Here is a 13551-nt window from a genome sequence, read left to right as displayed (position 1 = left end):
GCATCACCCCCAAAGGAATTTGAATTTACATTATCTTTTTAAAAGTGATTTTAAGTAATTATGCTAAAAGTGAGCAATGAGGGATAATGCTTTGTAGCTTAGAGAAACTCCTGCTTCATCTTAAAAAAATACAGAAAATCAACAGGTAGACTGCTGTAAATTGGAAGTTTTTTGATGGAAAGTCAACATAAGATTGGAGGTGAAGCTTCCTGTGAAAGGACTGGGAAATCTGGACTCTTTCTAACTTATGACTGTAGCCAGTTTGGTAGTAATATAAGAACTGCTCTTTCTAACCCACCTAAAGTTAAAGTTTCTAAAATCAGCTTTAATCTTAAGAGACAAGGACTGTTCCTGACCATGGAACACCAGGTGTAGAGAGGGGCAGCAACATCAGCTGAGACCATTTCTGTTCGCAGAGAACACGAATTTAAAGTCTAAATTTTGCCTTCAGGAGAAAACATTGGCTCACACGATTTCTAGGGTCAGGTCTCCAGGGATGCAGACCTTGAAAGTGGAGATGCTGTTCAAAATCCCCTGGAGAGGGTTTTGCTGTGAATGAAATGAAATGAATGAAGAAACGTCACTGGGTGACCGGCTGTGGGTGGGACGCTGTTCCCCACACGTCCCCTTTCCCTGGATTCCTGCAGCTGATTGGAATTGCCCAATCTGTGGTGTAAATGAACGTTCTTCCGTTCCCTCAGCCCCTCACTGGCACGTTTTCCCCTCACAGGCTGTACTCTGATTATCTGTACTTCGCCAGCGCCAACAAATCTGCGGAGGATTTCCACGAGAAGGTGGCGGAGTCCCTGCAGCTGTTTGAGGGCTGTGTGCTGGACTTCTCCCTGCGAGCCTGTGTCTACAACAACACCCTCAACAACGCCATGCCCGTACGTATCCCTGCCACCTGGGGCTCCTTGCTCTTCTCACACAGTTCACAGAGTGACCAGGTTGGGAGAGACCTTCAAGATCATCGAGTGCAGCCCAGCCCCAACAGCTCAACTCAGCCCTGGCACCCAGTGCCACATCCAGGCTTTGTTAAACACACCCAGGGATGGGGACTCCAGCACCTCCCTGGGCAGCCATTCCAGAACTTTATCAGCCTTTCTGTGAAAAACTTTTTCCTGCTATCCAACCTGTATTTCCCTTGAGGCTGAGTGCTCTGGTTGTGTCAGTGCTGCTGGAGACAGAGCCCAGCCCCAGCTGAGCACAGGCACCTTTCAGGAGCTGTGAGAGTGATGAGGGCAGCCCTGAGTCTCCTTTCCTCCAGGCTGAGCACCCCCAGCTCCCTCAGGGCTTCCTCACAGGGTTTGTGTTCCCAGCCCCTCTGGATGTGCTCAGTGTCCCAAGGTCCTTCCCAAGCTGAGGGGCCAGGGCTGGGCTCAGCACTCCAGGTGTGCCCCCAGCAGTGCCCAGGGCAGGGCGCAGTGACCTCCCTGCTCCTCTGGCCACACCATTCCTGACCCAGGCCAGGAGCCTTTGGCCTCCTTGGTCCCCAGGGCTCTCTGCTGGCTCCTGTCCATCTGTCTGTCCATCAGTGCCCCCAGGTCCCTTTGTGCCTGGGCAGCCTGGTGGAAAGGTTGTTCAAACACCAAAATCCTGTGCAAGGAAGCAGAGAGAAATCAAACCTTTCTCCCTCTTCATTTGTAAAGTGGAGGGTATAAATATATATGTAGACATGCAGAAGATGGTGTGGGGGCCCAGCTGTCTCCTCAGCCTGTTCCCTGCTGAATGCCAACAGGGATAACACAGCTTTCCTATTGTGCAAGTGCACGGAGAGCACATTTAGTGAAGATTACAATTTAATGTGCAAGCTTTTTGCAGATGTCTCCAAAAAAGTAGCTCTGGCAAAGATCTTTGCAGTACCAAATTGCCTCAAAATCAGAATAAATTATGTGTTCTTTTGTAAGAAAAGGCTACCAATAACTAGATAAATTTTTTTTTTAATTGTCCATGCCAGAAAATTATACAAGAAAACACAGAAACTGCTGGCAGGGAAATGGATAAGTATTACAGGCTTACAATTCCAAAATTCACAGTTTTAGCATGGAACTGACTTCAGATTTTGCTCGAGGGCAGAGAATAATATGGGATAGATGGACTGGAAGTATCTCATCTGGCCAGTTTGCCGTTCAATCCTCTTTTATTTGCTCAGGCTGTAAAGGATTCTGAGGGAATAGTTCCCTCCTTTGCCTCTGGGGTGAAGTTATTGCCTCTTCCACTGGGTAAAATACCAGTACAAGAGTGCATTCCATGGGCTGGGGCCCTGCAGCAGCAGAGCAAAGAGAACACTGCTCTCCCTTACCAGGTGGGCTGGAGCTGCTCAGCCCTGACTGCAGCCCCCCAGGACTCCCTCACACACCAGTTGCTGCTGGGCAGCATCACAGAATTTTCCAGCCATCTGCTTGCACAAATGTATTCCTTCCAGTGTGGCAGAGAAAGGCAGAGAGAGAACCAGAAGGAAAGATTTTCCTCTTATGTTCATCCTCAGGGTGCAGAACCCGTCCCCATTTGTTGTCTTCAGCAGCCCTCTTGAAGAAGATGCTTTTGGAAACGAGCAGAGGAGGCCTCTTTCCTTCCATAGAGCCACAAGCAGGTGCTTGTAATAAAACCCACATGCCAACTGTGCTCCTCAGTGGCCTTTTTTAGCTTCTTCTTCAGCCAAGTTGCTAAATCTGTTGTGCTCGTGGTTTGCTGTGCACTGAAGGAGTGAGGGTTGCTGTCCCTGGTGAGCTCATTAGGTTGCTGATTCTGTGGCTGTGCCAGGAAAAGAAGGGGTTTGCTACTTGTTCATGTGTTTCTGAAACCAGAGAGGTGTCCTGGGCGTCCTGGCTGCTGGTGGATGCTGAGGGGGAGGAAAGGGATGTTTGGCACTGGAATCAGAGGCGAGAACATTACCCAGAGAAAGGGACAGTGACCAGGGTGATCCCAGCCTGCCAGCCCCTGAAGGAGTGCACAAGGAAGATGGAGAAACTATTTACAAGAGCCTGGAGTGAGAAAAGAAAACATTAAACCCCAAGTTTGCCCCAGTGCTGAGTGGAATGAGGCGCTGACTGAGGGCTGGGGTGCTGCCCTGTCATGGAGATATTTTATGAAAAATCCTTTCCTTAGGATTTTTTCTCCTGAGAAGCTGAGAGGCCTCAGAGGAAAAGAAAAACAATAATTATCTGCTGCTGTGGAATGCAACAGGTGCATCTTTTGTTCATGTGGTTGTTTCTAATTAATGGCCAATCACAGTCCAGCTGTCTCAGACTCTCTGCTCAGTCACAAGCTTTTGTTATCTTCCATTCCTTTCTATTCCTTTCAAGCCTTCTGATGAAATCCTTCCATTATTTTAGTATAGTTTTAGTATATAATTTTCTTTTAATAGAATAGATATCATAAAATAATAAATCAGCCTTCTGAAACATGGAGTCAAGATTCTCATCTCTTCCCTTGTCCTGGGACTCCTGCAAACACCACCACACTGCCCTGCCAGAATTATTTTGAATTATTTTGAATTATCCCATCTTAGCCTGGTGTCTTCATCAAATAAGAGGTTCCAGGTTCCAGCAAGTAATCTGCTAAATGTGGAGACTTATGTTACAAAGAGCCAAAGACACACATCAGAATCGCACAGGATAATAATAATTCAGCAATAATTCAAAATAAGGCTTTTTTAGGGGCATTTGGGTATCAGTGTATGTCATGGGGCAATGTCAGGAGTGAAAGGAGCTGTTGTCTGACTTGATGGGCTCTGTGGTAAGGCAAACTGAAGATGTTAAGTCTCTTTTATGAAAGATGCTTAAGACTGGGGATTCATGTTCCTCTCCTCTGAGCCTGAAGGGATTTAGAAAAATATTTATAAGCACAGTTGGAGGCTGGACTTTTTAAGAACACCAAGGCTACTCTTTTTATGTTTCAACTTGTTATGTAAAATCGAGGAGGGAAGAAAAATAGAGATAAGGGCAGGAGAGGCTGAAAATCTGCCTTTTCCCCTCTCTGGTCTGACTCTCTGGGTACTTAGACAAGGCACCATCAATGCTGCTGCAGCTGAGATCTCAAGCTAATTACTGCAATCAGAGGATGCAGCAAAATGCACCCAAATCTAACACCTGGCAGCGAGGCAGAATATTTGTCCTGCTCATGGCAGTGTGACCTGGAATGGAATCATTTAGGTTGGAAAGGACCTGGAAGGTCACTGAGTCCAAGTGTTGATGCAGCACTGCTAAGCCCACCCCTAAATTACTTCCCCAAGGTGAAATCAAGCTGAAATAAGCAGCCTTGGGGACTGGAGAAGGGGCAGGGCTCAGCACCTGCCCTTGAATCACTGCTCATCCCGGGGCTGAGAGCCCTCGGTGTTTCCATGAAGGCTCCAAGCACAGAGAGCTTGGCTGTGAGGTGGCTGAGCATCCTTCTCCAGGTAATTGTGTCTGTGCAGCACTTTTACACACACACCTGTGGCTGGTGCAGCAAGTGCAGCTTGCTAAGATGACATCTCTCACCAGCAGAAAAGCTGTTTGCAAAGATTTCTTTAAGCTGTTCTGAAAATAAGAGGAAGATTTAAAAATATTCACATATTTTCTTTCTGTCATTCCTTAAAAGCACATTTGGGGGATTTTTTTTTTTTCCCAGATGACAGAGTTGAGTGTTGTTTTGTGTTGTAAGGTGAACTAATTTGGGTTTTTTGTACTTCCAGGTGAGGTTACAGGTAGGGCTCTATGTTGTGTATCTCCTGGACTGGCTGACAGTTTTTAACAAAGATCAGATCCTTGTTCTTCGCCTGGAGGACCATGCATCAAACATGAGGTACACCATGCACATGGTGTTCCAGTTCCTGGATCTGGGTAGGTGCTTGCTGGCTGGTTTAAGTGTGCAAAATCATTATTATCCTCTTTCTTTTAGGTTGGTTTTGCTTTATTAAGGGACAAAAAGAGAAGCAGAGGAATTTGGCTTGAAGAATGCATTACTCTCTTTGCCTGGAGCCAAGCAAAATTTAATTCTCAAATGCCTGGTGTTAGAAGATCTTAGTAAGAGTATATAAAGGAAAAAAAAGAAATCCAGACCACTCAGAATGCAGGGATTTATCTTCCCACACAGAAGCCAGCCCTGCTTCTGAAGGCACTCAGGGCTTGTTTGCCACAGGGTTACGGAGATGCAAAGTTATCCCTCACAATTTTAACAAACTGAAGTGCTACCAGCCCAGAACCTAAATCTGAGCATGATGAAAGGTTGTGTTTGTAGCCGAGGAGAAGGGAGAAATTGTGTTTTTGCTGTGCTGATTGAGACATCTGTTGCTAATCCTGGGAAGAAACGCCGGCAGACAAAACGTTGCCCAATGTTGATTTGACAGTAGCAAGAGAATGAAAATGTGGCTGAAAAATCATCTGTCTGGTCCAAGGCTTGGTCTAGATGATGGGAAAGTTTGGATGGAGCAGGCTGAACAGATGAAAAGCTTGGCATCTGCTTCCTGAGTGTGGTTTGTGCTGGAAAACTCCCTCGGTTTTTATCTTGCTGATGCACATTTATTCCCAAAGTGGGGTGTCACTGCACCTGTGTCCACTTGGATCCCACTGCCAGCCTCCAAAATAAACAAACCAGGCCTTTCCTGAGTGCTGAGGGAAGCTTGTGGGGTTTCTGTGGGGTATTAGTCAGCTCACACCATGAAATGAAACAGCAGCATGAAATACCTGCAGCTCCAGAGTGGAGGGGAAGTTGCCTTCAATCACTTGAGTTTTTTCTGAAAATAGCTATTTTCCTCCAAGAGTGATTTATGCTGCTTTTTATAGAGAGGATTAATTAATAGGAGAGGAACATGTATTATTTCCATATTTACCAGTAGTGATTTACTTTACTGATCTAAGCCTGTGTTCAATATTCTGAAACATTGTGGCTGCTAACAAAAATTACATTTTTCTCCCCATGGCGAACCTTCTGATTCAGTCATTAGATTTCTTTAGGGTGGGCATTTTGGGGGAAATATTTTATGATAATATTCTCTTTTTCCACAGGGCCTCTGAGTGAGAAACAAGAAGCTCTGATTACCAAGAGTCCTGCATCCAACACCCGAAGACCTGAAGACAGAAGCCTGGGCCCCATGCTGCCAACCACCAAGGCAATTTTAAGAGATTTCTATAGGCCTTTTAATACAAAACTGGCACAAGTTCTTTTTGATGATGCTTTTTTATGGAAGAGGACATAACGTGTAAATTTCTTGCCACGACTACAGTGCTCAAAGGAGTTTTTATTTTTTTAAATTCTATTTTTGTGCGTGGATATTTTACATTTTTTTTTTCCCATTCCAAAGAGCAGCCGATGGATGAGCTGAGAGTCTCATCTTCAGCCAGCACACATCTCAACAGCTCTACCACATTTTCCTTGGGAGAATGGAAAGCATCTTGCTTTAATCAGTTTATTGCAGCTTCTCTCACCCCAGCAAAGGAGTGGACAAGCATCAGGGCAATGATGTCTTACACTCTTCCACAGGGATGTTGAAGTGGGACCTTCTCTGAGATGCTGCAACACAGAGTCAGCATCAGTTTCCTACAATTACACTTATAATCTCTCATTTTCAATATATGTTATTCACTCATTTTTTTTCAAGCAATCAATGTCATTTAGTCATTAAAATTTTTAATTGAATTCAACCTAAAGTTCTGTTTCTTTTTGTCTGTTTAAAAATGGTCTACACTAACACTGAGTGTGTTTCCTTAACTCTGAAAGAAAGATGAAGTGCATTCACATAAATTTCCAAGTCTCATTTATATCTTCAAGATAAATGGACTTTCCTAGCCACAGTTCTTGTAAAAGAAAATTTTATAATCCAGGTGAGAATGGATGGCTGAAACCTAAACAGGCCAATTTGGTGCTTAGCATAACAAATTCATTGCCTTCCATATTTTGTTCATGTAAGTATGAATATGTATAATTTATTCATGTCACTCACACATTTTCCCAGGAAAACACTTTTAAATAAAAGTCTATTCCTGGCCATGAAGAGCTTTTATGGATATTCCTGCTACATTCTGCAGGATTACTCCTCTCCATTTTGAAGGAATACACATTTTAAAAGCCACATGAAATTTTGCTATTAAAATCAAAACTGAGAAGGATTCTCAGTACCTTACAGAAATGATGTGTTACCTGAGGAATTAGGTTATGTGTTCCCCTCTTCAGGAAAAATGTCTATATTTAGTTAAAGAAGCTGAGATATGCAGACTAGATGAAAAAACCCCAACATTTTGAAAGTTATGGAGGAACTTTGGACCACCTGAAAGTTTTATTTGACAAAAAAGATAAGTTTTTTCCATGGATGAGCAGCAGTTCAATCTTTGATTTCAAACGCAGCCGGTTATGTCACTGTCAGCTGTAATCTGCAGCCTTCCTCAGGTGGAAGTCCCACCTAAGTCAGGGATGTTTTAAGAAACAAATCTAAATGCTGCCTGTTGACCATTTCCTCTTGTGGGCTAACCTGTTTCCTCCTGAGTGTGTGTTGGGAGGGTCAGAGGAAGCTCCTGTCCTGCTGCAGCCATCAAACCCCCAGGGAATCCTCCCTGATCGGCTTCGCGCGTCCTTTCAACCACACCGCAGTTTTACTGACAGACTCACAAGTACATTAACAAATATTACAGGTAACTTCTCCCTATCCCCCTCCATGGGGACATATTAATTCATTTCATGTGTTTCTAAACTGAGAATTAATGTGAAAACTTGATGGATCCTGCACATTTCACACGGGGATATGATTGCTGACATGTGAGATGTTTTGCAACAGAAGACTGTTCCTAGGTTCTTTGCCAACTGGTAATGTGCTGTTTAAAAAAGGATTCAATCTGGGGTTTGAAAAGCCTAAAATAAGTAATTTAATGAAGTATTCTAGACAACCAGAACAGATTAGTTCTAGTTCAAAAATGCTCAGAGACCAAAAATGGTTGGAGAGCTGAGAATGGACTCCTTTAGTAAGTAAAAATAAAAGGTATCATGGGACTGTGAAACAGAAAATCAGAATAATTTGCCACCATTTGTAGATGTAAAAAATTTAATCAACAACTTATTTACACCAAAGAGTTCACCCAGCTGTGCTTTGATTTGGAACCAACACTGTGTGGTCAGGATAACTCCATCCAGATGTTTCCTAACCTGGCCTGCCACAGTCAAATATTTCCATTTAGTTGTCAACTACAGGCATGCTCTAATGATATTATTTTACCAGCCCTAGGAGCTAATTAATACATCTGTCCTTTTCATTAACTTGAGCTCACACACTGATTTGTGCCTGTGGTCCTCCTGAAAGTCTTCATTGAGGCTGATTTTATGTCTCCATCTCCTTCATGAGCTCCAAAATAGGATCTCCTGATTTTAACACATTGTAGCGTGTTGGGTTGTGGCATGACTGAGAATCAAACAGCAGCAAGTATTGTTCAAGAAGTTGTTTTGGAGGTAAGGATATCACTCTGTAGCTCAGGCTGTAAAAATAAAATTGATCTGGTGACTCAGAATTGAAATAAACCAGCGTTTCCTCAAGTGCTGTGGCAGTGCTGGGTGTCAGAGCCCTTCTTCTTCAGCCACAGCCAGCCAGTGGCTTCACAGCAAATCTCTCACAGGACAAGGCTCCCCCAGGTTCTTCCAGTTCCTTTTACCTTTCTGCTGACAATTCCAGCAGTGAAAAAAAAATCAATTTTATTGTTATTAGTCACTGTAGCACTGAGGTGACCCACCTCCCCAAAAGAGCAATTTGCCAAGAAGTTGGAATTGATATCAAGACAACATGTTTTCATTTTTGGTGTCTTGTGCCAAAGCACAGCAGTGGCTCCTTGCAAAGACCTCAGAAACTCCGTGTCTCATGCTGTGCTTTTGCTCTTATCTCTGCTGAACAAAACTAATCAGACAAAGATGCAGCTTTCCTGAGTGCAGAGGCACTGAGGAAAGGGTTCTTTCCAAATGTTCTCGCTGCTACTGCAGAGGAATGTGAAATGTGTTTTCTGTGAGACCTTGAGCGTTTGGGCCAAGCACCTTGGCTGTCTGGAAGAGGGACAATAAAAACAAAGGAAAACAGGCACTGCTGGACGTGGAAAAGGATGTGTTGTTATCTGCTGAGTCCAAGCCACAGACCTTGAGCTTCAGCTTGGAAAACCGAGGATAAATGAAGTTGTTGCAGTTCTGAATGTATCTCTCTGCCAAGAAATTAATCCCTTTTCCAACTAGGCCAAATGTTCTTTTGTTAAAGACAAGGCACAAGAGTGTCATAAAGAGTCATTCCTGCTTGGTGCCCCTCACACAGGTGAGGGGACATTCAATAGGATCAGAGGACATGGCCTAAATCTGCACCAGGGGAGGTTTAGGGTGGGTTTTAGGGGAAATTTCTTCACTGAACGGGCTGCCAAGCATGGAAGAGGCTGTGCAGGGCAGGGAAATCACCACCTGTAGAGGGATTTAGGGGACCTGTGGATGTGGGGACATGGGTTAGTGGTGGCCTTGGCAGTGCTGGGGGATGGTTTGAGATCTCAGAGGTCTTTTCCAACCTTAGTTCCACGTGCAGTGTGTTTCCAGCAGGAATTCTTGTCTTGCAGTACCATCTCGTGGCCAACCCCAGCACTGCTTTGTGCCATGAGCACGGGTTTTTCCTGCTCTGGAAAAAGAAGAGCCAGGTGCAAAAGGAAAAAAAAAAGGAGCTCAGGAGCTGGTGAGCGTGTGGAGAAGTGCTGGCTTGGCACAGCCTCAGCACTGTGGAATCACAGAATTATTTAGGATGGGAAAGACCTCTGAGATCATTGAGACAGAGACCCCAGCCCTGCCAAGGCCACCACTGCCCCGTGTCCCCAAGTGCCACATCCACACAGCTTTAAAATCCCTCCAGGAATGGGGACTCCACCAGTGCTGGACAGCCTTTTCCATGTAGAATTTCCCCCTAAAATCCAACTTAACCTCCCCTGCTGGAAGCTGAGGCCTTTCCTTGTCCTGTCCCTTGCTGGGAAAAGAGACTGACCCCACCTCATCCAGGGGCAGATGTGACCAGGAGCTGCTCCCCTCTGCTGAATTCATCCCTGTCCTGCTGGGGACAGATGCTCTTGAGCCACAGCTCCTGTGGAAAAAGCCCTGCAGTGCCTCAGTCAATGGAGAGACCCTGACAATGACTGCCAGCATGGCAGGGGCCTAATGGGCCACCAGGCTGGAAGCTGCCATTAAAATTAGAGGCCTGCTGTGTCGGTATTAAGGCACAATTAGCAGAAAATAAGGTCTGAAAGAGACATAAATAGTAATCACTGCATCCCAGCTCAGAGGAAAGTCACTTTCCCTCACCCTCATCATCTCTGAACTTGCCTTTGCTGGGTGAAAAACTTCCAGCAGGAGTTGATGTGATGGTGCCTCAGCTGGGCTGGCAGGGGTGGAAGATCCACTGAAAAAAGTGCTAAAAATACAACTCAAGTGGTTGAAAATTGCAGTTTAGTCTCTGAAGGAGCAGTTTCTGTGTGACACTGAACAGCAGGGCAGCTGCACAGGGCACCTTCCTTGAGGGAAATGGGGAAGATTTCCAGGTCTTTCCTCAGGCTGGGAATGTCCCACACACTTAGAAAATTATTTCTTCCTCCATTAATGAGGAGGAATGAGGAAAGGGAACGGCTCTGCTGCTACTCAGAACACTGCAGTAGATGGACAACTTCAGAGCAGCTCCCAAAACTTCATTTAATTTTAAGCTACAGAGGCCTAAGCCATAGATGACTTGCAAATAACTTGGAGTTTAGCTTTTAAAGAAGCTAAAACCAGCACATCCTGATTGTTGGACACATTGGGTGTCTCAAAGACCAAAGATTTGGGGCTGCTGCTGCACTGTCTGGGTGGTTAATTGGGTCAACACACATTATTTCCTCCTCCAGATTGTTGAAATTAGAGATAGAAAGCAATGAAAACTTCTGTCCATCAATACGAGCTGGGCACTCCTACAGGGCAAGGAGGCAAAGGCTGTGGTAGAACAGCTACAGAAAGGAATGGAGAAATGGGAAAAATAAGAAAGAAATCCTGCAGCTGTGTCTAGTGAGATCCCAGAATGCTGAGAACAAATTCATGACACAAAATTGCATGAAAAAAAGTAAAGCCAAGCAAGGCAGCCAAAAAAACACCCAGAAGAAACAAGACAGAGAAATAAATAGAAAGGGATGTGTGGATATAAAATGAAAAGGTGGAATTATTTTTACCAGCTGAAAAGGCTTAGGAAAGGAAAATAATCTTATCACCTGGGAAAGTGTGTTGGCCTTACTGGAAGGCATCAGCTGAGCCCACTGCAGACTTTGCTTTTGTTGTTTATTGCACTGAGAGGTTTAAATTCAGCATCAGGGATGGGATCCATAGAAATGGGGGTTCCTCACTTCCTCTGCCTGGCTTGTACAAGACTCAAATGCCCCATTTAAGCTTGGGAAAGAACAAACATTGAAAGGGAATAGAACAATTATGGAGGGGAAGGTCTGAAAAGAACAAGAGGTGCTTGGCTGGATTAAGAGTCTGAAGGAGAGGCTAAAAGCTGCATTTCTGGCTAAAAAAGAGGAAAGGATTGGCATTAGAGATGTCTCAGGCATCATCTGTCCCTGAGTGCAGGCTTTAGATGAGAGGACCCATAAAAGAGCAGGATGGATAACAGGTGGCAAAAATACAACATTCCTTTTATTTTGGTCTCTGTCTGGGGGAAAACTCACTGATTTCAGGTGCTGGGGTGTGCTGCTGCTGACAGAGACAGGTGAGGTGCAGCACTTTGCCATCCCAGCCCTCCAGCTGCAGCCCTGAGGGGTCACCAGACAATTTTTTATTTTCCAGTGATGTAAAAGCAGCAAGAAATAAGCGTGACTGGGCCAGCAGCACACCACGAGAGGGCAGGGCATAGCTGGAAATTCAGCTGCAGCTGGAAATCCAGTGCCACAACCAGAGCCAGCTCCTTGTCCTGCATCACGGGACACCTGGAAGGTGGGAAAAGGGGGGAAAGGAGGGACTGCTAGTGAGTGTCTGGTGGGCAAAAACCTCAGAGATTTCACCAGAATTGCAGCAAGTGGTGGAGAGAAATTGGTTCTCATGCTATGGAACATGATCACACATATAACACAAGATTACTTGTATATAACTTATGCAAAACATAGCTGGGAGAGTTACACAGAAGGGCTGAAACACACTCAGCAGTGTAATTTACTCACAGTATAGAATCATGGAATTGTTTGTGTTGGAAAAAACCTTTAAGGTCATCAAATCCCCCCTGAAGGCATTGATACTCTGTGGTGGTGTTCACAGGGGTCCCAGAACGAGAGAAGAGACCAGGATCTGACTCCACGTTTCAGAAGGCTGATTTATTATTTTATGATATATATTATATTAAAACTATACTAAAAGAATAGAAGAAAGGATTTCATCAGAAGGAGAGCTAAGAATAGAAAAGGAATGATAGCAAAGGCTTGTGACTGACCGAGACAGTCTGAGCCAGCTGGGCTGTGATTGGCCATTAATTAGAAACAACCACATGAGCCCAATCCCAGATGCACCTGTTGCATTCCACAGCAGCAGATAATCATTGGTTACATTTTGTTCCTGAGCCCTCTCAGCTTCTCAGGAGGAAAAATCCTAAGGAAAGGATTTTTCATAAAACATGTCTGTGACAATGCTCCTCACACAGTGCCAGTGGCATCATAATCCCACTTCTCTCTCCTGCATGAGCCAACCAGAACTGGGGGAACTTAGACTCACTCTGATCCACACTGCCTAACCCTAACCCTTCCTCAAACCTCAATGCCATTTTGAAGGTGCCAAATAAAAATCCCAATTCCTTGCTGTGAGTGGCAAACATAAGCCCAGCTCCTGTGAGTTTATAATTTCAGTGGGATATTCAGTTATCCTCTATCAGGATATGTCAGGAAAAGGAGCCATGAACAATTGATTCCCACTGGCACACTCAGCAGCCAGCTCAGCATTCATGGAATCATTAACAGCATTTCCTTTGTGCTCTGGTGCCTCACAGTGATATTACCAAACCAAGCACTGCTGGAGTATTTTTCCTTCAGTAGTACTATTAATCCATGAAAGAAAGTTTCTTCAACTGAAGAAAAATATTAAATAGCACCTACCAAACTGGCAAATGTGAGTCAGTCCTTGGCAGTGCTGTGTCATACAGCCCTGGGTGAATCCTGGAACATTTGCTCCCAGTCCAAAGCCAAATGAGCAGGAAGTCTGGCCTATCTCAATGGTTAATATGTGCCTTCCTAAAACTGGATTAAAAAAGATTTCACTTCAGCAGGTGGTGCTGCAGAGCAGTCTTGTCCTTCTAACCATGCCTGAGCTTTTGTGCTGCTGCATTTGAGAAGAGCTGAATTTATACATTTTCATTGGGCTGCTCTCAATAGTTTCCCTTTCCTCTGTACAGAAGTGAATATTTCCTAATGAACACCCCAGTAGGTACCTCTTGCCCTGGAATTACAGGCTGGGGGGCAAAGGCAGCACAGCAGGAGCTTTGAAACAGAACAATTCAGCAAGAAATCAAAGCCCTGAGCTTCTGAAGGCAGGAGGCTCAAAGCACTTGGAGGAGCAGCAGTGAATGGTTGTGAG

General features: G+C 44.7%; 1 protein-coding gene across 4 annotated transcripts in view; it reads left to right on the top strand.

Moving 5' to 3' along the window:
• CHST15 (carbohydrate sulfotransferase 15) overlaps nt 1-6623 on the top strand; it is a 46886-nt gene extending 40263 nt beyond the window's left edge. For all 4 annotated transcript variants that reach the window (XM_071446165.1, XM_071446166.1, XM_071446164.1 and 1 more), the window contains 3 exons: nt 731-887; nt 4676-4823; nt 5988-6623. In XM_071446165.1, coding sequence (XP_071302266.1) covers nt 731-887; nt 4676-4823; nt 5988-6178 — 496 coding nt within the window. In that variant the 3' untranslated portion in view covers nt 6179-6623. The remainder of the gene's footprint in view (nt 1-730; nt 888-4675; nt 4824-5987) is intronic.
• The last annotated feature ends 6928 nt before the right edge of the window (nt 6624-13551 follow it).

Source organism: Agelaius tricolor, unplaced genomic scaffold (genome assembly GCF_023055355.1).
Source record: "Agelaius tricolor isolate 1412-34295 unplaced genomic scaffold, bAgeTri1.0.p SCAF_22, whole genome shotgun sequence".
NCBI classification, from domain to species: Eukaryota; Metazoa; Chordata; class Aves; order Passeriformes; family Icteridae; genus Agelaius; species Agelaius tricolor.
Note: the sequence above shows the minus strand (reverse complement) of the source record. Positions and strands in the feature narration are given on the sequence as shown.